Genomic DNA, 26,736 nt, shown 5'->3' with positions numbered 1-26,736 from the left:
CCCTCAAATCAAAGTGGAAAAGCCACAACTCCATTAGTGAGTGATCAGAAAAGTAAAATTACACAGAGGATATAAAACAATTCTGTGATTCATTCCATAATGTAAAATTAACTAAACCTTAGAATAAGACTAAAATTTAAACATTTCAATATGTGTTATAAAGTCCAAATACAAATTCATAATCTAGTCTCAAAATGAATTTGCTAAGTAGGAATGAAATGCTGTGTTCAATTGTAGCTACAGATTTGAAAGCCATTTATAAAATGGAACTGATAGAGGTAAACAGGATGATGAATAAACCAGACACAATGACACCTAAGATCCAACTGAAGGAATGAACTCAAAGAGTGTACTCTAAGACATAGGCAAGTAAGGAGAGATACTCTGAAACAGCTTTAGGGAACAAGAATTAGATTTACTCTAAATGTGATATAAAAGAGATTATACTTAGTCTAAATGTACAGTTCTTTTGAGAACGGTATTAAAGGCAGTAATACAAATCTTTGGAAAAGAGATCTTTTTGAGTGTGGAAAAGTAATTTCAACTCTTAAAAATGAGGGTTTGGGACAAGGTAATATCTAAGATTTTTTCTCCTGTAACATTCTCTTATGCTCTGAAACTACCAAATTTTTTTACTCTAAGTAAGTAAGTATAAACCTAGACAATCAATACATTCCAAGGCTGGCTTATAAGAACACACTGAAATGCAAACAAAAAATTATGTTTCACGGTAATGTCTTTCTTAGTTTATACAACGTGCTAGTCCGCTACAAATCTAAGCAAGTAGTACTCTTAGGAAAATACTGAAATGATTAATTCTGTGGCTCTTGCTAAAATGATCTTGGCTATGACTAAATGCTGCCCCCTTGAGGCTAGAGATCTGCCTTCTGATGGGTTGAGTAACTTCAAGCTATCAAAGAAAGGAAGGGATCTAGAAGATACCAAGATTCAGTTTATGCAGAACCATATTAGCAATGATTCCTCTGTGAAGGACACGGAACTGAGGACAGGCATATATAAAATCCCTTAAATAAATACATCTTTAAGTAAACTATTTTTATATACAATAATTTAGCATGTCTTTAGATCTTGGGATTAACAGTCACAGTTATAGTCAACATGTGTTTTACACGGTCTTGAAAAAGGCAAGGCTTTAGGTAGATATTTATAATTAAATTTTTTTTACTCATTTTTATATGCCAATCTAGTTTTATGCCTCCAGAAGATACCGATCATGAAGGGTGAGAGGAGGGACTTTTGGAAATAGTTATACTATAACCTGAAAATATAACAGATTGAAATTAAGCAGCTACAAATAAAGAAATCTGCCTTGAAATAGGTACAATTTATTTTGTATTTATATAAACTACCCAACTAAATACTACTTAAACACAAAATCTATGGTGATATCATTTATTTTCATATCTTTCTCTTCTTTTTGTTGCTTTTCTTTTTTTCTGTAATGAAATTAATACAGCTGATTAATGGGAGTGAAAAGGAACAAAACTGAGAAAAGGAACATGAAATAACAAAGGTATCAGGAAGGATTACCTGTTGGCCATTCTCAGCAGGGACATTTCCCTGCAGTCTTTTCAGCCCTGAACATTCTGCAAGTCTGGAAGTCCCTTCTTAGGGTCCAGGTGCCTCCTTTACATTCCCAAACCCCTTGAAATGGTGGAAATAACAAGGTTTGGCTGAAAAAATCACATTTGAAATCCTCTATTTCATCTATCCCTTTAAGGTATCCATTCAAGCAGTGAATAAAATGGTGTTAAACCAAGGTCTATATAAAAGAAATTTAAAGAATCTGGACAACAATGGAAATGGTTTTTCTATTAGCAGGCTCTTAAGAAGGCCCACCAGCCTACCCTTCAAAGGAAACTTAGGATCCTATCTCGGACAGTTGATCTTTTTTAGGCTTCATAGGTACTTTATATGAAGGTAAAATACACCTATACCCTTATTGAGAGCCTAACTCTGTAGCAGTCACCATGCCAAGTGTAACATGGGAGAACCCTGGTTGTTAATTCTCACGCACAGACACCATGCATGCTGTTTCTTTTTCTTCATAAAGTTTTAAATTTCTACATGCCAACCAAACACTAATTTTAAAACTAAAGAATGTAGCTATTTTAAATAAGCTATATTCTTTGGGACAATATATAGAAGAACACATTTTTCAGACTGGGAACAAAAAGTAATAATTTTATGGCTTGCATTAGATGCATATATGTCCAATGTGTTAAGAAAATGTCCTGAAATTATCATTTATTGGTACACACATTTGGTAACATTAATAGTTCAACAATCAATATGTTATATATCAAAGGGCTTTCTAGAACTTTACAAAGAAATCTTTTTAAAATAGGGAGAAATGGGTTAAGAGTATGAATTGTCATTTCGGACACACCTCCAAGCGTTCAGTCCTGGACCACCTCATATTAGTTGGTGACCTTGGGCAAGTTACTTTGCATCTTGGATCCTCAACTCTAAAACATGAATAACAATTTTACCTACCAGATTTATTTAAAGGATTAAATGAGAAAATGCTTTAGTACAAAGTTCCTAACACAGGTCCTAGTCTTAACAAGTATTATTGCCTGTTGTTTGTTACTTAAGTATCATTATTGAATATAGTCACACTGGAAGATTAAGGACACACAAAAAAATGAGGGTTGATAATTGCACAATAATGGAGTTTTCCTCTCATTTGGCTCAGTCTAAGTATTTAGAGTTATAAGGAAATCTGAGAGGAAAAAAACAGAGTTAGAAACATAAGATTAACTGGGAAATTATTAAATGTAGGAAAACTATAAAACTAACTTATGAATGCTTACTTTTTGCCAGACATTGCACTATTAAAAGAATTTTTTTAATGTGTTTAATAAATGAAAAACTCAAACATTAGCAGTTTGAGTAAAACTGACTTAGTATTTTTCACCAAAACTCAGTATTAATTATTGCCATGTACATAACATCAACTAAAGAACACTCAACCTATTTAGGTACCTTGCAATAAAGATAAATCTAAGCAATGTAGTAGTGACACATGAATTTAAATCTCATTATACCCCCAGACAGCACTGTCCAGTTTTATCCACCCACATGAAAAAAGATGCATATTAGTGGATGAATTGTTCGGACAACCGATTCTTTGTTCTTTCATCTTTTATTTTTGGTACTAATGCCAACAATGGCCATAGATCTGCTGTAAACACCAAAAGCACACAGAAGAAACCCAAGTCAGAAGGGTGCTAGGAGAGCTGGCAACATCACAGAAGGCTCTGGCTATGGAGGACTTAGGAAAGAAAGTGAAGAAAAAGTAATCCAGAAAACAGGTGACAGACAACTGTCTGTTAAGCAAACCCCTAGTTTCAGTGGAATCAGCATGCAAGATTGTTCTTAAAAACTTTACAGGCAGAATGACCCTCAATTCAGAAGCAATGATGCTAGAAAACACTTCTATTTACTAAAGTGTATGGAGATGGGATAGTAGATAGGAAAGACAGGATCGCAGAAAAATGACAGCAGGGCAAAGGAGCAAGAAACACAGCAGCAAGAATATCAGAATAGCTGAAAGAACCTGAAATTACAATACTTTCTAAAGAATAAAGGCAACTAGGTCAATATATAACAAGAACACACTTGATAAAGTTCTTATGGGATTTATCTTTTTTACAAAAGAACCGTGAAACAAGCCATAAAAACGTATGTCAAAATCAAATGCAGCAACTCCCTTTTAAAATGGTCTTAACAGGCGGAAATGGTGGGGGAAAGGGGGAGAGGCAAACCATGAGAGACTCTTGAATGCTGACAAAAACTGAGGACTGATGGATGTGGGGGGAGGGGGGATGGGCATGGAGGAGGGCACTTGTGGGGATGAGCACTGAGTGTTATGTGGAAACTAATTTGACAATAAACTATTTGTAAAAAAAAAAAAAAAGGGACACTCAAAAAAAAAGATAAAAGATACAATAAAACATTGAGAATTATGAAAAAAAAAAAAATAATAAAATGGTCTTAACATCCCCTTCCAAAGCAGACCAAAAGGAGACTAACTTACATTTAGAAGGTCTCTAAAGGGTGCCTGCATGGTTCATTCAGTTAAACATCCAACTCTTGCATTTTGGCTGAGGTCAGGATCTCATAGTTCCTGGGTTTGAGGCCTGTGGTGGGCTCTGCACTGGCAGTGCGGAACCTGCTTGGGACTCTCTCCCTCTCTCTGCCCCTCTCCCACTTGTGCACATGCACACACGCGCACACTCTCTCTCTCAATAAATAAATGAAACATTAAAAAAATTCTCTAAAAGATGTCAGATTAGCAAGTACTCCTCTATCTTATGTCTACAAAGTTCCTAATTTGGGCCTATAACAAAGTTGAAAAGACTTCAAACCATGTGCTAAAGTTAACAACTGAAAACTGTTAAAAATTACCAAAAATGCCAAAAAATCAGACCACGAAAACCTGCGTACATGGGTGAGCTGACACAATTACCTTTCCAAGATGAGGCATGGAACAACAGTGCGTTTTCCCCTAAGACCTATCCACAAATCCGGAATTTCTAGGAGCAACGGACAGCAGAACGACTCACCTGCGGGAGCACATTCTGTACGTATGTTGGCGGATGCTGCTGCTTCTGCTGCACAGCACTTTCTATTGCTACTTTCGCTACAGTGCTTGGATCTGCTCCTGCTGGCACGGCAACCATCGTTGCACTGCAGCCAGCATTGTTGGGGTCACTGATTGTAACAATTCTGACTCCTACTTTATTTGGAATTCCTGTGACTGTCTCCCTATCATTATCCTCTGCTGGCCTCTTTACAGTTTTGCATTCTGCTGTGCCATTCGTAGACCGAACGTCAGATGACAGGGCAGGAGAATGGGATACTCTTGATCCTGAGTGAGGAACTGCTACGATTTGATGCCCCTGTATAACAGAGGTTGTAGAATGTGGTGAGACAACTACACTTGGGCGTTGCTGAGGCACATCTGAATTCAAACTTGAAGCTAGAGGTCCATTAGGCAAATCAGTACCACTAAACTGCTGTGTCGCCACATTTGGAGCCTCCTGTATACTGCTCACAGATGGTGAACCACCCAAAGTTAATATAGGTCCATTAGAAATTCTTTCTAGTTGATCACCTTTGGCAGTATCTTGCTGAGTGGCATCTAAAGTCCCTTGTGGTTCCATTGGAGAGATCTCACCGTTTCCTACGTGATTGGAAGTTTTGTGATTTGGAATGTTTTTGCTTAAATGAGAACCATCTCCTTTATCAAAATCACAGATTCCATTAACCAGAGGTTTTTTCAAATCACTTTTGAAATCCTGCATGTCCATTTGTTCTGAGTTCTGTTTTCCAGATGTTCCATTCTCACCTAATTCTAATGATGGCCCATTACTGATTAGTGAGCACTGATTAGCCTCACTTTGAATTTTCCCTGAGTTTGAAGGAGGTAGACTTGAGTCACTGTACTTTCTCCCATTTAAAAGACTTCCCACCTGCATTTCATTTTCCTTTGTATCCCCATTGCTGGTGTTCGTGGCTCCTCGTCGGCAGGACGGGTTCTCCATGACTTCAATCTTACGTTCATGAACATGTAAACCTGTTGCTTCTTTTGCTTCCTCCTCCTTTTGGCAAATTATCTTATCACCTTTGAACGGGGGAGTAGCAGTAGTACAAGATGATTGTCCAGCTGGAGATGTCGGAGTGGCTGGAAGCGTTTGCACCTGAAGTCCAACTCCTGCCTGCGTCCCACTCATGGTAATTCCTGCTGGAGCAATGAGCTGAGTTGCATTTCCCTGACTCACAGTTGCAGTTGCAAAACTTGTATTTGGCACAACTGTTATGGTTACCTGGTTGCCAGAAGTCCCTTGGAAAATGGTTGCTGGGCTATTTGAGATCAGTGGGCCTGGCAATATTTGTAAGTTCGAGATGGGCACAGTTTGCACTCCCCCTGCGGGAGGCATTGCACTTTGGACCAACTGAACATTTTGCTGCCCAACCAATAGCTGCTGAGCCGAAGTTTGCCCCTGCACTCCAAAACCTGCTGCTTGGTTATTGGCCACCTGGTATACCACCTGAGGGCTAGGAGCTCTAGCATTATTAGGGGGAGGAATCTGTGGAGCTGGGAGAATTAGCTTACCACCCGGTGTTGAAGGACCACGCTTTGGAAGCAGCAACTGTTTTATCAGACTTGACTCACCAGATGCAGGCTGACCAACGCCTGCGTTTGTCTGCTGTGGCTGAACTTGCATCTGTACTTGTGGCTGCTGAACCTGTACTTGTACCTGTTGTGGTGAAGGTGCTGGTGAATGCTGCTGCTGCTGCTGCCTCTTCACAGACAGCATCTGACTGACAGTAGGAGGTGGTCCCTGTGACTGAGGGGTGGAAGAAGATGACATGGCAGCTGGGACTTGGTTATTAGTAGCCGGTGCAGGTGATGGTGAGGAAGATGGAGTTATGCTTGGTTGTCCAGTTAGCTGAACCGTCTGACCAGCTGGAAGAGCTGCTGGATTAGCAAGAACAATTTGGTGAATGGCTGGTGCATAAGTTTGACCTTGTTGAGCTGGCTGGCTTACAATCACTACACTCTGTTGGGTTGGCTGCTGTGGTTGTTGAATGGGCTGTTGTACCACTGTCGATGAAACCTGCTGAGAAGGGAGAGGTTTTGGTGCAATGTTCTGAAATCCCACTCTTGAGGGCTGTGGACTTGGGACACCAGCAATGGTAACCATCTGTCCTGTAGCTACCTGAAAATTCTGTACGGACGTTGCTGAGACAATATTGGATGCAGAAGTTGTTACATACTGTGAAGGTGCTATGATAACAGTGTCCTGCGGCTGGCTACCAGCTGATGTCGGCTGAGATGAAGTTTGCACAGGCTGGGGTGATGTGGTGATTAACTGTTGACCCTGTGAAACTGTAGAAGTACATGCTGGTATGTTCTGCACTCTGCCAAATATATGACTCTGCGGGACGGCTTGTTGAATTACTGTAACAGGAGTGCCTGAAGGTATCTGTCCTGGTACCACTGTGTGTAATGGAGACTGTTGTGGAATTACAGATGGATGATGAAGCAATGTCTGGGAATTTACAACTGTAACAGGCTGTGGCCCTGTACTATGATTCTGAACCACAGAACTCTGAGGAGCTCCTCCTCCCACAGCAATACTAACAGGAACTGCTGTCTGGGGTAGAGAATTCTGGATCACTGTAGCCTTAACAACTTCACAAGGAATTGGAGCTTTATTCTGAATGACAGTCACTGGAGCATTTTGCTGCTGGTGGGTATGAACGGTAGGATTTGGTGGGATTCTTGAAACAGTCTGTGCCACAGTATGAACACCTTGTACTGGAAAAGACATTTGTGTTGCAGTCAAATTTGAAGATTGGTTGGTGACAGAAGTCCTCTGAAAATGGTTTCCTACAGTTTGTGGTCCATGAGGGATTCCTGGAAAATATGAGGGAAAAGTCAGAATTTATCATGAAATGACTGAAAGCTGCATATGTAGGCATTATTTTACTTAATACAAGAAAAAATAGTTTTAAGAAATTAGCATCTGACAACTTTGTGTCACATGGATATGATAACAAGTAATAGAATAAGCAAGAAAATGCTTCTGGAAAAACAAGGAAAAATTACACATTTTAATTATTAATAATACCTAAAACTCAAAAATATTAATACCTGCAGGTGAAGGACTTGGAGATACATCAGGAACAGAATCAACACGAACAACAGGAGTAGAAACTGGTTGCTGCTGATAGTACATCTGAACGGGAAGTGGTATAGCCCTCCGTTTTACTCCTACTACATGAATATGTGCCTGCCCGTTGCTGCTGGAATCCTCTACTCTCTTCACTGTATGATTTGGAAAGACCGTTCTGTAAAGTAACACATACTTTTGTTAACTAGCACAGAAGCAAAATACACTGACTTCTAACAGCGTTTACATGAACAGCAACAGTACATTTGCTGCTACTAATTATGAGCCAGTATGATTCATATAGTTATAGATTCTGTAAGGGTGAGGAGCAAAGAAAAAATATAAAAGATCAATCCTCCAATTTTAAAAATCATTATTAACATTGTGGGGCCCTAAATAATTCTATTGCATATATAATTAACAAAAAAGTTGCATCTAGGCAATGCCCACTTTATGAACTTTGCAAAATATCAAAAAGCCTTGGTATCTGAAGACAAGAGTATTAGTTATAGACAATTATACAAGACTAACAAGGGCAAAAGTCATGTCTCTAACATATAAAAGTAGGTAGAAAAACGTTTCTCTCTTCTTTCTTTGATAAGCCTTATGATGTTCAAATACAAACACCAGGTTTGATTTCCAAAATTCTCTTATATTTAAATATTCATCCTTACTACAACCTAGCCTGTATTTTAAGTAGTAGAAATATTTAAAACTAGATAGTGAGCTGGTATTTTCTCTAAAGAGCAAGAAGTGTTCTAAGTGATATACATTAACTTTGTTTACAGTTAACAACTATGCGTCCTACCTAAGACATTTATAAAATCCAGTTGAAGTTAGGATTCCACCACGAGCTAATTTACTGCACGTTGAGAGGTACTCAGAATACATTTCTGCTCGAGAGACAGAACAATCTGGATTTACTTCAAAATGAGCATTTAGCCTAAAAAGGAGAAAAATAAATGGCATTATGCAATAGATTATAGGAGAGTTCATATTCAAAGATAGTAAAACCGTCTTTTACAATGTATTATTAAATAATATTTATGCCTGTTAATCAAATTTCTCTATCTCATGTTATTAGCAAAAATGCATGTTAGGTTTTAGACTGATGAAACCAAAGAGAAAGAGATTAACTATGTAATCATATTTAGTTTAGTATAAAAAATCATCAACAACAAATATAAAAACTGTGTTCACATCCCAGTGAGACACAGGATTGGTCTCTTGGCAACAAATATTCTACAATAAATAAGTTTTATTCAATGAATATCTACTCAATTTCCTGTCTTGCAATAAATAAAAGAGAAATTCCCAATAATGAGCTATTTCCATTGGAGATGTAGAAAATGGAAGAAAAACTGAGCTAAAATTAAACTGTTGTTGTCTCTTGTATCAAATTCCTTGAGAAAAACTTACCCAAGCTTTCAACTACCCCTTAAACAACAGTACTTCTTCCATGCCGCATACTCCCATTCCCCCATTTCAGAGACTTTTATTCCTATTCCATTCCAAATTAATTTAAACTTCAGTCTGTCTTTTTCATATAGTGACTTCTATCCATACAGAAGTTAGGACTGGAGGTCAAATTATCTTCACAGGATTCTTTTCTAGGATTTACTATATACATAACAGGCCAATGTATAGTTGTTTACATAAATGGACTCAAATAATACTTAGAAGATGAAACTTTAATGATTCTCTCCTTCTCCACTAGAACTGTTAGAAATACGCAAATGGGATTTATAAGATCAAATTTATGCCTAATATACAAACATTTTACAATGAATGTGGTACATACTTTTTCTAGCTTTCATAATTCTTTGCGTACTGAATTTTCAGAAGGACTAGACACAAAAACTTTTTTTCTGTTGGTTTTTTTTTTTTGTTTTAGTGTAGAAGACAAACATTTCCAAGTATTTTTGGAAGAGATTCATCAAGTATAAGGTAAAAATACAGAAGGTGAGGAAAAAGCAAATAATTAGAGATATTTAAAACTATAAACCTTATTTGAGCAAAGTGGAAAAGTCTAGAGAAAACTGCCACAGGAACAAAGATATGAAAGCACTAAAAATATGGAACGCAGAATGACAGGAGCATGGAATGAGAGACAAATAATGTTAGAGAATGGGAGAAAAGGGATCAAAGAAAGAAAAATTTTAAAGTAATACATCATCAGAAAGTGATCTTTTACATTCAGTCTGTTAATCTTCTAAAGAATTTAAGTTGGAATTCATAAACTATGTGGAAGCTACTATCCATGACCAACTGAAATCTAACCAAGTCTCCATTTATTTTTTCAGAAAGTGGCTGACATAGAACTACCCAGTCTTCTCCATAAAATTTTATTTTTGAGTTGCTTACTTCCTTGTAAACCCGCTGGCAATTCTATCAATTGATTCATTTTTCCCTTACTAACCCCAAAAAGGAAAAACTAACTATCAATGAGCAAGAAGTATTGCTTGTGATGAAAAAGAAGGGACATTTAATAACAAAGGCTGGCTTTATTTTCTTAAAGACAGTCCTGTTCAGTTTTAATAAAATACCGATTTAAGAAAAACAGATTTATAATCTGAAAAATCTTATTTTCTATGAAGTCAAAGGTAACGTTTTAACACAAATTTTACTCTGAAAAGGAGTGGTGTAATTTAATGAAATTCTAGTCAAAGACTATTTTAATTCTGAAGATTCTGATGAACAGTTTTCTTTTAAATTATTCTAAAATGCAGGTGAAATGATTTCACATCATCCTTTCTTTGTATAAATGATATTCTACTCTGACTAAAAAGAAATACAGAATAAAACATTCTGGATGACTGTTGGAAATACATTTCCTTTACTCTTTTGCTTTATTCTTCCCAAGGATAAAGCCTTAATAGAAATAAACCACTTACCACTGACAAGCAAACTTCTCACTATCTATTTCCACTATTCCTGGAGGTGGAGCAACATGCTGTGCTACAACTGCTCTGGAAGCTAAAGAAAAAAATACATTAGCTACATCATTTTTAGAAACTTACTTAGTTACTATATGCCATGTTCAGTTCACGGACACTGAAGCAATATTTACAACGAATACCTTTTTAAAAAGGTGTATAAACATAATGAAAATATACAAATTTGAGAAAGAAACTTATAATGGAGCACATATTATACCAGGCACCGTCTTAGATGCTTTATATAAACTCTTTTTTAAATCTTACAATCATTCAAATAATAACAATAATATGGATTATATAGTCGGTATCAACTCTGTTTTTCCCATGGGTCAGACAGACACTGAGTTAAATACTTTACATATATTAATTCTTCTGTGTGGTGGGTAAACATATGACAACAAAGACTCAAAGTGATTAAAATAACTAGCCCAAGGTCACACAGCTCAACATATCAGTAAATAAGAATCAGTTTAGTTACAGAAGCAGATAGCATCAGAAATCATAACTTCACTTCTGAATTTAAAAGATGAACATTAACTCTGTAAGTGGCATATATAACACATCTGGGAAAGTGAACAAAAAGGTGAACTAATTTAAAGTCCTACATTCAAGAAGGATTTTCCTAAGATTATTTTTCTGGGGAAAAAAATCTACTATAATAATAGTTTTGAAATATACCTATTGTCTGAGGAAAGGCAAGACGGTTGTATAAAAGTGTACCAACTATTCATCTTAAAAGACACTTAACAATTTCTGAGATTTTACTTATGATATATTTTAAAACAATTCAAGTCCAATGAATACATTAAAATCATCTATTATTTTCTAACAAGTTGAATAGATCTTTAGAAAAATATTTTCTGCTGTATTATATATATAAAGGAACTAATGAAAACATGAAAAATATAACATAAACTTGGTCATATTATGAAATAGGTTATAGTTTTTAAACTTATAAAATGTACCCACTATTTTTCAAATAACATTTTAGCAAAACTCAGAATCCTCGAACAGAACAAATATATTTCTAAATTATTAGAACCAAAGGAGCTCCACAGCACAGCCAAATCTGTGAATGATCTAAAGCAATCCCTGACTTTTGTTTGATGAAGCCCCAGACTTTTCACAGGGATAAGAGCTAACAGCAGCCACTTAATGAACACTTACTCTGTATTAAGCCATTTACATTTACAAAACATTGTTTCATCTTATTTATAGGCCTAAATTTAATTATCCCCATTTTGTTAATGAAAAAATAAAGCTCAGAGATTAAGTTTACAAAGGAACACACGATAGAAATGGCAGAGCTGTGTATAGCTGGAAAGCCCTCTTTTTGGAGTAACAGATTTGAATCCAAGTCTGTCATGCTTCAGATACCATACAGTGACATGCTGTTTCTTAACAGTACAAAATAATCAGAACCCAAACTATTTTCCTGGTGCAAGCCCAGCTTATCTTTTCTTCTCCTAACTTGGTGACAACAGTTACAGAAAATAGCCTTCCAGGGCCTGTACCTATATGGAAATCTTCCTCCTTTTTCTTTATCAATTGTACTATGACTATACTATACCCTACTCAGACTGAAATCTCCTGAATCAATTAGCAACCAGTTGAGTGAAACACTAGAAATGATGTTGAAATTATCAATTTCCAGACACTCAACTTTTGTATATATTCCTTTTTAAAAACTGCTCTTTGGGGCACCTGGGTGGCTCAGTTGGTTAAGCGTCGACTTCAGCTCACTTCATGATCTCACGGTTCGTGGGTTCAAGCCCCGCGTTGGGCGCTGTGCTGACAGCTAGCTCAGAGCCTGGAGCCTGCTTCGGATTCTGTGTTTCCCTCACTCTCTGACCCTACCCTGCTCATGCTGTTTCTCTCTCTCTCTCTCTCAGAAATAAATAAAACATTTAAAAAAAAAAAAAACTGCTCTTCTCCTATTTTGGAACAGAAAGCCTTACCTCTTATCCATCCTTTAGAGCAATGCAAGTTATGGTTAAATACACGACTCTGGAGCCAGAGTAGCTGGCGCTAGAGTTCCAGCACTCATTAGCTGTGTAACCGTGGGCAAGTTAATTAACCTCTCTGCCTATAAAATGTGGAAAAGTAACAGTACACTGACCTCATAGGTCGTTAGGAGGATTAGAGGAGTTTATACAGAAGCCACTTAAAACAATGCCAGGCACATGGTTCTCACTATATAAATGTTAGCTATGATGATGATGATGACTACAAATAATATAAAAACCTCTAGGACACCAAAGGGAGAATCAGAATCATTAGAATCCACAAACCTTCTTTTAACCAAGGTATTATGGTAGGGCTTTCTGTCTATATTTTATTATACTTTATGTATTGTATTTAGAAGCAATGTTGGGTAGTAGATATTGAGTATTCTGGAGCTTTGGTGTGTTCTGAATTCAGATATAGAGTGAAAACAATTTTTGTTTAATGTCCTTCTGTCCTTCAACTACTATCAAAAAGGGAATTACTTTTCAGGCTGAATCTTATGTAAGTAAAGCACAGAGAAAATTTTTAAAGGAATACTGAAGGTGATGGCATCTTATTTCATTAGAATGACAGACTTAGCTATGTTAGAATTATGAAGTAAGGAGGGTGTCAATGGGCTATTAACCAGGCTTTCTTGGATTGAAAAATAAAGTTGGACTTTATTTTTTATTTTCAAAATAATGGAAAATAAGGTTGACTAAGCAAGATACTTTTGATAATAAAGACTATCTATTCGTTAGGTTATCTGGCAGACGTTTTCTATAACTGAATGAGGTAAATCTACAGCTCCAGGGTTTTACCAAAAAAAAAAAAAAAAATACTCAAAGCACATGACAAAAGTACCTTATCAAAAAACTGTATTGGTCTTGAACGATATATCATATTTCTAACCCAATGGTCCTCAAAGTATAGTTCCCTGACCTGTAGCATCAGCATCTCATGAGAACTTGTTAGAAATTAAAATTCTCAGGTCCACCTAATCAGAAATTCAGGGTATGGAGCCTAGAAATCAGTGTGTAAGCCCACCAGGTGATTCTAATGTACCCTGAAGTTTGAGAACTGCTGTACTAATAGTTCTTGAATATATCAGGTTAAATAAGGTGCATCTAAGCAAAGCAGCAAGTATAACTTACAGTCATATCTTATTAATACCTTTTTGATATACTTTCAATAAGCTTAAAAGGAAATGTAGTGACTAGGCATCAAATTCTTTTCTGAGTCACATGTTGTTATTTCTTTGATTTCAAAAAAATCAAAGAACTCATATCAGAAAATCATTAAATATAATCTTAATAATTTTGGATAATTCTGAATCAGAGCTCAAAGAAATATTAAGTTCTAACCTTAGCTATTTATTGATGTGAACTAGATTTTCAAATTACATCTATAAAAAGGAAAAACAGAGATAGAATTAATGTTGAACCCAGTTTCACTATAGCAATAAAAATATTCATTCTGGGAACACACTAGAGTAACACTTTACAGAGAACTAGGGGAAAAAAGTCTCATCCACCTCCTTAAGAGATGAACTTCCAATAGCTACTCTGTCATGTATTGTTTCACATACTGTTTTTCTAAAACTTGTAATGATAACATTTTAAACACTTAAAACATCACAGAGCAACAGGAAATTGAATAAGATAAACTAAAATGTCTACATTTATAGCTGAGAAGTATTGATACGGTGGTGCATAGGAGCTCAAGGAGAAAGAGGGTGGGTACTATAAAACTTCTGATATGAAGAGTTTGTGTGTTTTCTTAAATGGATGATGGTAAATATCAAGATGATACCGGATACAAAAAGTATTTCAACCTTTATTTTAAAATGTCAATTTAATATACACAAAAAAATTTATTTACAACTATTTAAATTAAAATGAAGAAACTTAGATATCAAATTAAAAGTGTGTGAAAGGTTATATGTTAAGTTTTCATAGTGATGAGGAAAAGTGAGCAAAAAGTTTGAAGAGGACCATTCCATAGGAAAGGAGTATTAAACAAATAATGGGGGGCCACACTATAAATAATAATTAATAAAACAATTAAAAGCTGTCATTAATGATGAGCTAGTAATAAAGTAAAATTCTTACCAGCTCAAAGATGAACTCTTTTAGGTCGTCCTTACAGGCTTATTCCTACCTCTATCAATGAATTACTATATACACATATGTCACAAACTCTCATAATTTAATTTTGTCTGTTTGCTAAATGAGGACCAAATCTTAGTTTGGGGGTGACTTCATTTGTTAAGGTCACTAGTGGGTCAATGATAAGGTCAAAAATAGTAGCCTTCATCAAAACTACCCTTAAATATTCTTCAAATGGCCCATTATATTTCAGGGTATCACTGATAATTTAGTAATTCTTTGTTGGGCAGAGTTTCTCTATGGCCCTCAATTAATTTAACCTCTAGTTTCTTCTTTGATGATAAACATACTCCCACCACCCACCTAACTGGCAAAATAAATTGTTTCATTTCTTTGTCAAGGTTGAGAACTATTAATATTTGACCACTGATTTCCCCAATATGCATTGGCTATTTAACATCTATTGTCAAATAGGTTAGTAGATTAGTAGCTTAGTAGTCAAATTACCTACTTTTTCATGCTTTATAACTTGTCCAATTTTGTTAGTTGACATCAACTAAGTTAAATGCACATATGATACAACTCTACCATATACTTCAGAAGGACACAGTGAAAGTCAAAAAAGTATGTGATACATATTACATACTTTGTGTGAATAGAATATATAATTGTGATTCTATGAGTGAGAGAAGAGGAGAGACTGGGGCCATGATTCAATGAGAGGAGAACAAGTAACAGAAGAGATGTGATGGAAGTCTGAGCCATAAGCACTGGCAGCTGAAGATGCCAGCGTATTAAGGAAGACTCAACGAGATTTGGTGATTAAATGGATGTGGTAGTTAAAGTTTAAAAAAATGAGATTTTTTTGCTTTAGGGTTGTGGAGGAGGTTGAGAATGATCTAAATGTATTTCTAGGCTGAGGTGAAAGATAAAGAGGTTTAAGATTTAGGAATGAGAAGACAGATGGATATTCAGAGCACAGATTCAGAAGAAGCTGACATCTCTGAAGGCAAGGGAAGTTGAAGGAAAATGAATTCAGATGATAATAAGTTTGTAAGTGAAAGGGTAAGCTGAAGAAATCCAAGCCACATGGCTTCCATATTAATTGCAAAGTGAGAAGCAATAAGATCAACTGAGAAAAGAAATATCCTGTATTAAAAAATACAAGGAAAGAGAAATGTCTTGGGAATGGTAGGAGGTGGAAAGAGCAGACGAGGTGAAAGATGGATTGTTTTGTTAAGACAAATGAAGCTGGAGAAAGCACTCCCAAAAAGGCTGAGAGTGCTAAAATATAAAAATAATGACTCATATCGAGATAGAAGAAAGAAGTCCAAGGACTGAAGAGAATACTCATTAGACAGGTATGAATTCCAATTAAAGACACTGAGTTAAACAGAATTGACCCATGGGACCCTAGGAAGGGTGCACAAGTGCAGGTATACATGTCCATATATGTGTCACGTGTACAAATACACGTGTGTCTGATCCAAGACTCTGATTCTATGGTTTCTGGTCCAAAACTGAAAGTATTAAAAGGCATTGTACTTATGTATCTGGATGATCAGCTAGGAGAATTATAATTATAAAGCTATTCTTGGTATATCAATTTCCAATGAACAAAATCACAAATAAGTCCATCAGGGCACTTCATCTTGTTCTCACAGTTGTAAATATCTAATACCTCACAGTCTGCTAAATGTTTTTAAAACTATATTACACTATTCTTCTTCTGTGTTCACATTGGTACTACTGCTCCTGGAATTATAGCATCTAAGAAATTAAAGCTAATACTCAAGTTCTGTGTTAGCCTATTCCACTATACAATACCAGTCCCCTTCACTGCATATTTAAATTTATCCTTAGTATTAAATCTTACACACCAATAACCATACTGGAAAAACATTATGTAAGAACACTAACCTGGGGCAGACGCTACATGGGTCTGGGTTTGGACTTGCTCTACAGCTTGTGGCCTAATTTCAGACAAAACTTGATGACTGGAACTTGGATGTTCGACGAGTTTTACTGCAGCTAGTGCATCAGGGCCAAACATCTGAATATCCATAGAAACCAGACACACTAACATGTCTGAAATAAATAAAAACCAATAGTTATTAATCAATAATATTACCAAACAATGACATTACTAAAAAACATGCTATATAGAATAACTGCTTCTCAAATGCCAATCCATGAATTACTGTACATCAGAATTAACTGTGGATCTTTAAAAAAGATTTTCAGGTTCAATCTCTGAAGACTGACTTAGTATCTCTGGGATGGGAATTAGGTATCTGTTTTTAAAAAGTTTCCTAAGGGGCACCTGGGTGGCTCAGTTGCTTAAGCATCTGACTTTGGCTCAGGTCATGATCTCATGGTTAGTGGGTTCGAGCCCCGCGTCAGGCTCTGTGTTGACGGTCAGCTCAGAGCCTGGAGCCTATTTCAGATCCTGTGTCTCCCTCTCTCTCTGAGCCTCCCCTGCTCATGCTCTCTCTCTCTCAGAAGTAAATAAAACATTACAAAATTAAAAAAAATTTTTTTCCCAACTAATTCTGATGTGTAGCCAGATTTAGAAACCACTGATATAGAAAGTAACATCTTAAATTTCTCAATAATAGTACTTGCAAGCCAAATCTCTATTCACTCTGATTTTAGTATTGACACCAAAGACAGAAATCATTTTAATCAACGAGTAAAATGTTAACATGACACTTTCGTAAGTATGTTTAAAACCGACAACCCACTAAGGAGGTATTAAGGTCATTAATTTTAAGGACAGTACCACTACCAGCAACTTCTAGGAACACAAGGAAACTTTTTCACTCAGCTTCAGTTGCTTAATAGTAGCAGCTGATCCTTTGAAACTGAATGATCTGCTCTTCAGAGACAGCAGTTTTGTTGGTTTCAAATTTAATATGTAGTAACAGAAATACAGAAAGGGACAGGAATTATTGGTAGGCACATGCACCTTAATCTCTATGACAGAGGTTTCTTGCTAATCTTAAACAGGCAAAAAGAACAACAAAGATAAGTGTATCTGAATGGGTAATGACCCCTCAAAATAAGTAATAAACCCCAAGTGTCAACTGTGATGTAGTGTAGCACCACATTAAATATTTTTTTCCTCAGTAAAGAAAATAAATGTTTTTTTGGTTTAGTCTTACCTATGCTCTTTTCTACTTTTGCAATTTTTGTGCAAGCGACATCTCCCATTTCTGTGAGCATATATAGCACCTCGAGTGTTGAGATTACAAGCAGCACATCAGGTAAAGTGAGATGACAAATGATCTCTCTGTATGAGTCCTGATCGACATATTCACAAATCAAAACACCATTATCTTCTGCTTTGCAAAGATTTCCCAAAATTTCCATGCCTGAAAAGCATACATGCATAAACATTTGTTTTTTAACAGATGCTAAAAATTTTGTGCGTGCTATACAGTGAAAAAATTAAGTAAGCGCTTACCCCTCATCTTTAAAAATCTATCCCTTGACATCAGGCATTTTGTAACAGTATGAAACATCAGATGAGTAGTTTTGAAATCGACAGGGTCCAATAGAAGCTGGAAAAAAGAAAGGATGCTATTGTCGAGGCAGGCTTCTTCCAGTGTTGTATACTTCAAATTTAATAAGAATTAACAACAATGTTCATATGTTTTAAAAAATGTAGTTACGGTGAGAATAGCCATCATTAAATCTGTAGCATCATTTCAAATATTTCTTTTTTCCAAAAAAGTGTCTGATACCATACCACTTTAGGCAAAATTGTACGTAGGCCTTTCATGTTCTGTAAATACAGCAAATATAATAACCCTATATACTAAAATTTTAAAGTAAATATCATTGCTAACTATTAAAACTATTTTAAGTTACTATCACATGCTTACCTCAGCTGCAATATTTCCTAACGTGTCAAGGCCTAATTGCCTTAGAGAAATAAAATGACTATGTGCAGAAAGTAATAGGAAACGAAGACAGGTACGATTAGCTGCCAAGAGCTTAACATTGCCCTCCTCAAAGGAAAGATTTCGCAAAATCACTGCAATCTGAAGTACCCGTTGTCCTTCAATATCATTAATGCCCAGCTTTCGAGGTGGATGAAATAAAGATTCCCAAATCCATTCTCCTGATGTACCTTCTATAAAAGAAAATACACATTTTACTTAAATATTCATTTATTATTATTGATATTCAACATTATTTACAATTTTTCTTATTAACTTACCATGAGACTTATTTCTGTCAGAAATGAGGTCACGTACTTCATTATCATCAACAATGTCCTTCCAAAACTGTAATAAGAAATTACACTTAATTCTGACATTTGAAAACAACTATTCTATTACTTTAAAGATAAAGTCACACATATTAGAACTCTATAAAACTTCTATTTTTAAAAAATTCACACAGATATCATTATATGTTATATATTTATTTGACATAAATGTTTACCTTTCTATAAGTTTAAGGGTGATTATATAATAAGGAATCATTTCAGACTAGAGGGTTTTTTTTTTTTAGCAAGATGGCAGATTTATTTTTTTTTCTTTCATAATTTACTGTCAAGTTGGTTTCCATATAACACCCAGTACTCATCCCCATAAGTGCCCTTCTCCATGCCCATCACCTCCCTTCCCCTCTTCCCCACCCCCATCAGCCCTCAGTGTGTTCTCAGTACTCAAGAGTCTCTCATGGTTTGCCTCCCTCCCTCTCCTCCAGTATTTTTCCCCTTCTCCTCCCCCATGGTCCTCCATTAAGTTTCTCTTAATCCTCCTATACGTGGAAGCATATGGTATCTGTCTTTCTCTGTCTGACTTATTTCGCTCAGCACGACACCCTCAAGTTCCATCCATGCTGCTACACATGGCCAGATTTCATTCTTTCTCATTGACATGTAGTATTCCATTGTATATATAAACCACATCTTCTTGATCCATTCGTCAGTTGATGGACACTGTTTTGGCTATTGTTGAGAGTGCTTCTATGAACACTGGGGTATATATGCCCCTAAGCATCAGCACTCCTGTATCCCTTAGGTAAATTCCTAGCAGTTCTATTGCTGGGTCATAGGGGAGTTCTATTGTTACTTTTTTGAGGAACCTCCACACTGTTGTTCAGAGGGGCTGCACCAGTTTACATTCCCACCAACAGCGTAGGAGGGTGCCTGTTTCTCCACATCCTTGCCAGCATCTAGAGTCTCCTGATTTGTTCATTTTAGCCACTCTGAGTGATGTGAGGTGGTACCATGGTATGGTGTTTTGATTTGTATTTCTCTGATGATGAGGGACACTGAGCATCATTTCATATGTCTCTGCTGGCCATCTGGATGTCCTCTTTGGAGAAGTGTCTGTTCATATCTTCTGCCCATGTCTTCACTGGATTATTTGTTTTTCGGGTGTGGAGCTTGGTGAGTTCCTTATAGATTTTGAATACTAGCCCTTTATCTGATATGTCATTTGCAACTATCTTTTCCCATTCCGTTGGTTGCCTGTTAGTTTTATGGACTGTTTCCTTTGCCATGCAGAAGCTTTTTATCTTGACGAGGTCCCAATAGTTCTTTTTTGCTCTTGTATTCCTTTGCCTTTGGGGATGTGTCAAGTAAGAAATTGCTGCAGTTGAGGTCAAGGAGGTTGTTTCCTGCTTTCTCCTCTAGGGTTTTGATGGTTTCCTGTCTCACATTCAGGTTCTTTATCCATTTTGAGTTTGTTTTTGTGTATGGTGTGAGAAAGTGATCTAGTTTCATTAGTTTCATTCTTCTGCATGTTGCTGTCCAGTTCCCCCAGCACCATCTGTTAAAGACGCTGTCTTTTTTCCATTGGATATTCTTTCCCTCTTTGTCAAAGATTAGTTGGTCATACATTTGTGGGTCCAATTCTGAGTTCTCTATTCTATTCCATTGGTCTATGTGTCTGTTTTTGTGCCACAGACTAGGTTCTTAACCTGGGATTAAGGTTGTATTACCTTGTTATTTTTGTACTAATTTAGGGTTGTATTATCTTGCTACCTTTGAACTAATAAAGAAGTACATAGACTATTCACTTTTTATTTCTAAGCATTTGGGTACGTATATTTCAAAATAATTGATTTTATATTTTTGGAATTAAGATTCTTTTGCATTTAAAGCCTCTAGTTTAGAAAAAGTTCACCACCAAAAGAATCCACTGCTCAAAGAACTCCCAATAAAAAATGTTTGCGAACAACAAACAAGAACTAGACATACAAAGAAAAAAAACCCAATGTTCAATAAACAAGGAAAAAGAGCCATAGGAAATCCAAATAATAGATATCAGACATGGAATTTTAGATGATCATGGATTATAAATTCAAAGAAATAAGAAAAATTTGGCAAATAAATGAAAACTATAAGAACTGGGGTGCCTGAGTGGCTCAGTTGGTTGAGCATCTGACTTTTGACTCTGGCTCCGGTCATGATCTCATAGTTTGTGAGTTCGAGCCCCATGTCGGGCTCTGTGTTGACAATGTGAAGCCCGCTTGGGATTCTGTCTCCCTCTCTCTATGCCCCTTCCCCACTCTGTCTCTCTCTCTCTCAAAAATAAACTGTTTAACTAAATAAATAAAATATTTTAGAAATCTATAAGAGTTAAATAGAAATTCTAGAACTGAAAAGACAACTCAATTTACTAATTGATATACAACTCAAGAAGCAATTAGTGTACTAAAAGAGAGTACAAAAGAAAATAACAAATTGGAAGCAAAAAGAGACAAAAGGATGGAAAAAAAAAAGCATATAAGACACAGGGCATAGAGTGAAAGGTTCTAAAATAAGGATAATTGGGAGTTCCAGAGAAAGATGAGAGAGAATGGTAAGAAACAATATTTGAAGAGACAGGGCAAAGAATTTTCTAAAACAATTCAAAGATGTTAACCTACAGATTTAAGAAGCACTCCAAACTCTGAAGAAAGAGAAATAAAAATGTGTAGGAACATCATAATAAAATAATAAAATACCTGAAAAACGAAGACAAAACAAAACAGGGATAACTGGGTGGCTCAGTCGGTCAAGCATCTGACTTTGGCTCAGGTCATGATCTTACAGTTTGTGGGTTTGAGCCCCACATCAGGCTGTGCTGACAGCTCAGAGCCCGAAGCCTGCTTTGGATTCTGTGTCTCCCTTTCTCTCTGTCCCTCCCCTGCTCATGGTCTCACTTTCTCTCTCAAAAATGGATAAACATTTAAAAAAAAGTAAAAAACACACACACAACCCCCTAAAACAAAACCCAATTTAAAATGCAAAGACAGAAAAGAATAATCTTGAAAAGGATAACTAATATGACAGCAGGCTTTGCAAATAAATAAATAAATAAATAAATAAATAAATAAATAAATAAAATTATGGAAGCTAGAAGACAATGGGACATTTTTTTAAGTGAAGGAAGAAATTATCTGCCAAAGTAAAATCTTTATACAGTTAAATTGCCCTTGAAGAATGAAAACTGGCAAATGAAAACCAAGAAAAGAGGTCATCTACAAATGAGCATTAAAGAAAAATAAATGAAAAGGTAGATGTAGTTTAAATCAAGATAATGAATTACTTAAAAAATGTCTTATGAGGTAGAAATACACATAAAATTAAAATCTAAGAAAAAAAATCCCTGGAAGAGACTTTTGCTCAGGCCATAATGGAGTAACTGATACTTCAGCGGTCCTCTTCTTATCATAAAACCAATATGTATAAAACAACTGTTTTCAGAGATTGGACAACAAAGTAATGTAAAACTAATCACTGAAATAGTGAAAACAAGTGAAGTAAATCCAACGACTCCTCCATAGTTTTATAGGACACTCTTTCTAGACAAAAGCAAAGGGACAATAAATCTTAGGAGATGATAGCAAAGCTGAGGAAACTGATCAGTTCAGCAAGGCCAAAAGAACTAGAATTTTAGAGGAAACTTGCAAGAAAGAAGAGCAATGAAGAGAAAACTCCATGAATCTACACGGGACTGCCTTGAGTTGACTGATGTATGGCTGAACTCCAAAACACAAGGCAAAAAAAATGGAGAAAAACTACTGAGAAGCCATATTGAACAATTCACAAAACAGAAAAAAATTTATTAAATACCCTGCTAACTCAGTCAAAATCCAAACAAAGCCATGCCTTAGGAATAGGGATAAACTAGTGCTAGAGCAAAGACTAATCCATCTCAATCATAACAAAGCTTTAAAACAATCTTCTGAAGGATCAATATGTCACAATCTATATGTCAATCAAAAGCATGCCAGAACAAACTCCAAAATCCAAATACTCAATAATGTAACATTCTCAATATCCATATCCAATAAAAATTATTGAATGTACAAAGAAACTAGGAAACATGATCCATAACTAAGAAAAAAATCATTTCAACAAAAACAAACCCAGGTGTAATAAAGATAATGGACTTAGCAGACAGATTTTAAAACATTTTTAATAGCATTTTATTTTTTATTAAATATGGGCAAAGATTTAAAGGAAAGTATGAACACAATTAGAAGAAAAATGGTATGTTTTGAAAGAAAATCAAATGGAATTTCTAGAGTAGACAAACATAGTCTCTGAAATAAAAAACATGACTGGGGGTGCTTAACTGGACAAGAGTAAGTGAAACATAACAACAGAAACTATCCATGAAGTACACAGGGGAAAAAAAAGGTCTAAAAACAATGAACAGAATTTCAGTGGCCTGTGGGAGAGTAAATGGTCTAACATTTGTATAAACACAGTTTCAGAAAAATAAGGGAAAGAAAATATTTGAAGGAATAATTGCCCAAACTTTCCAGATTCATGAAAAATTACAACCAAAAGAGCTAAATAAATCCCAAGCAAGAAAAGCAAAGAAAACCTCAACAAGACACATCATAGCCAAAATAAAAATCGATGATTAAGCAAACACCTTAGAAGCATTCAGAGAACACACATCACACACAAGATAATAAGAATAAAACTGATGTCTTGTAACAATGTAAACTGAATGTCAATGAAACATTACCCTAAAACTGCTCAGATAATACCCTAAAAACATGTAATTTTATCTTCAGCAAAAATATCTTTCAAATATAAAGGCAAAATAAAATTTTTAGTAAAATAAAAGCTAAGAATCAAAACTCAACCACATCAATAATTTCAATAAAGTATAAATGGTCTGAACACATTCATGAAAAGGAAGAAATTACAGAAAAACTATAGTAAGGGAAGATGGGAAAGCAAGAACCAACTATAAGCTATCTATAAGAAATGCTGCATATAAAACCACAGATGACAAGCATAAGGATAGAAAAAGATATATCATGAAAACATTAATCATAAGAAAGCTGCTATAGATAAATTATACCAGGGAAGATACTTAAAAAAATGAGGTATTACCAGAGCTCAGAGTAATATTTCATATGGATACATAAAAGCTAAATCATCAAGAAAATGCAAAAATCCTAAGTGTATATGCAACTAATAACAAAGGTTCATAATACAAAAACTGACAGAACTGGGATGCCTGGGTGGCTCAGTCCATAATCTCATGGTTCGTGAGTTTGAGCCCCACATTGGGCTAGCTGCTGTCAGCATAGAGCCCACTTCAGATCCTCTGTCTCCCTCTCTCTATGCCTCTCCCATGCTTATGCTCTCTCTCAAAAATGAACAAACACTTATTAAAAAAAAAACCTGACAGAACAAAAAGGAGACAGAACATTCACGCTGTTGATAATTTTAACACTCAGCTCTCAGGGAAATCCTAGAACAATTATTAGAAAAGCAGTAATGATACAAAAGTCTTGAACACTGTCAAATATCTTGACTTGTTATTAATAAACATTGCATTCAATAATAGTAGAGCATACAATGTTTTCAAGTGTGTATGGAACATTCATGAAAACCATATGCTGAGCTGTAAAACAAATTCTGTTAAGTTTACAAGCCCATATATAGAATTATGTTCTCTGAAAACAATGAAATGTGATAAAAGTGAGTAATAATAACTGTAACAATAATACTAATATTAAAAGCTACATTGAAAGAAAAAAGTCAGATATTAAACAGCGCATTTCTATATAACCCATAAATCAAAGAAGAAATCACAAAGCACATGAGAAAATATCTTGAGCTAAATGATAATGAAAACTTAACATAAGAAAATGTGTGGGATACATCTCAAGCAGTTTATCGGAATTTATAGCTTTATATGCTGACATGAAACAAGAAGGGATGTTTAAAACCAATGGCCTAAGATTCTATTTTAAGAGGTCTGAAAAACAGCAAAGAAATGCATAACAAGAGCAGTATGTATACATCAAAAGTGAGTAAATGGAAATGGGAGTTGTTTTAGTGTCCCTGCATTATCTAAAAAGTGGTAAAAGTACTAATTTACTAAATTAGTAATAATTAAAATTATAACTTTTGGGTAACTGGTCAGTCAGTCAAGTGTCCAGCTCTTGACTTTGGCTCAGATCATGATCTCGTGGTTCACTGGGCTCTGTGCTGGAAGTGTGGAGCCTGCTTGGGATTCTTTCTCTCTGTCTCTCCCTCTCTCTCTCTCTGCCCCTCCCCTACTCAAATGCTCTTTCTCTCTTTCAAAATAAATAAATATACATTTAAAAAATAATAACTAAATAAAATAAAATTATAATCTCTAGTGTAATCACTAAGAGAACTGAAAAAGTGTAAAATACCAAAGCAACAGTAGGCAGAATACTGAATAGTAAACAATACTTGGTCAAATCAACTTTTAAAAAAAGTAAGAAAGGAGGAAGGGGAAGAAAACAAAACCAAATAGGCAGGACATATAGAAACCAATTTAAAATACTGCATATTTAAACACAATTATATCAATACTATATTTAATGTAAATTGAATAAATGCACTAATTTAAAAACAAAGATTTTCATACTGGAAAATAAAAAGCCCAAATGTATGTTGTTTATATATAAAAAAGATCTAAAATACAAGGATAAGTAAGAACAGTTCAAGGCAGATGAAAATAAGCGAAGGGAAGCAAAAATAATGTGAAACACAAAGGCAGACAAACTGTAAGAGACTCTTAAATACAGAACACAAAAAGGGCTGCTGGAGAAGTGCTGGGTGGGGGGATGGGCTAAATGGGTGAGTGGCATTTAGGAGGACACTTGTTGGGATGAGCACTGGGTGTTATATGTAATGAATCACTAAATTCTATTTCCGAAAATAAATAAATATATAAAATCAAAGTTACTATTTTTGCACTACCCCCCCAGCCAAAAGAGAGGTTCAAAGGAAAATGTAAGCCATACAAACCACAACCAAATGGTATATGATGTTATAGTGATGTAAGATCAAAAAAAAGTAGACTTAAAGGTAAAAAAGATACTTTATATGTTCAACTGACCAGAAAGATACATCTGGAAGTGTGCACTATAGAACAGTCTTGAAATATAAAAACACAGAATTACAGAAATATAAGGAAAGTCACATCAACAATTACGTTAGGTGTTTTTAATATACCTCTCTCCATAAACAAAGAAATAAATGGACAGAAGAGTCAGTACTGATAGCAGTATCATGATTAACCATGTTGGCCTGACATACATAGAAATTAATATCCAGCAACTTCAGAATGTGTACTATTTTCAAATGTGAAGAGTGTTTATAAAATCTCATTAATGCTAGGCTAACAAATAAACAGTGAAAATATTTCAAAAGTTTAAGATTATACAGAGTATATTGTTTCTGCATAGTGAAATTCAATTAGATATTAATAAGAAAAAGAAAACTGGAAAAACTTCATGTTTGGGGATATTAAAAAACTTCCCTTCAAGAGATATTTACAAATGACACATCTGATAAAGGGTTACTATCCAAAATATATAAAGGACTTGTAAAACTCACTCAAAAACAAAGAATCCAATTTAAAAATGGGCAAAAACATTGTTCCAAAGAAAAATGAATAGACATTTTTCCAAAGAAGACATACAGATGGCCAAAAGACACATGAAAAGATGCTCAACACCAATCATCATTAGGGAAATACA

At 35.3% G+C, this 26,736-nt stretch overlaps 1 protein-coding gene across 1 annotated transcript in view; it reads right to left on the bottom strand.

The window, feature by feature from the left end:
• The window catches only part of LOC144222951 (AT-rich interactive domain-containing protein 2), a 166,141-nt gene that overhangs the window by 42,527 nt on the left and 96,878 nt on the right, over positions 1–26,736 (bottom strand). The window contains exons 6-14 of the mRNA XM_077753660.1: positions 18,968–19,034; positions 18,630–18,880; positions 18,209–18,305; positions 17,907–18,116; positions 16,663–16,830; positions 10,604–10,685; positions 8,518–8,652; positions 7,691–7,887; positions 4,593–7,453 (exon numbers count right to left, since the gene is read on the bottom strand). Of these exons, the coding sequence (XP_077609786.1) occupies positions 4,593–7,453; positions 7,691–7,887; positions 8,518–8,652; positions 10,604–10,685; positions 16,663–16,830; positions 17,907–18,116; positions 18,209–18,305; positions 18,630–18,880; positions 18,968–19,034 (4,068 nt within the window). The remainder of the gene's footprint in view (positions 1–4,592; positions 7,454–7,690; positions 7,888–8,517; positions 8,653–10,603; positions 10,686–16,662; positions 16,831–17,906; positions 18,117–18,208; positions 18,306–18,629; positions 18,881–18,967; positions 19,035–26,736) is intronic.

The sequence above is a fragment of the Crocuta crocuta genome, unplaced genomic scaffold, assembly GCF_008692635.1.
Source record: "Crocuta crocuta isolate KB4526 unplaced genomic scaffold, BGI_CrCroc_1.0 scaffold30, whole genome shotgun sequence".
Taxonomy (NCBI): domain Eukaryota; kingdom Metazoa; phylum Chordata; class Mammalia; order Carnivora; family Hyaenidae; genus Crocuta; species Crocuta crocuta.
Note: the sequence above shows the minus strand (reverse complement) of the source record. Positions and strands in the feature narration are given on the sequence as shown.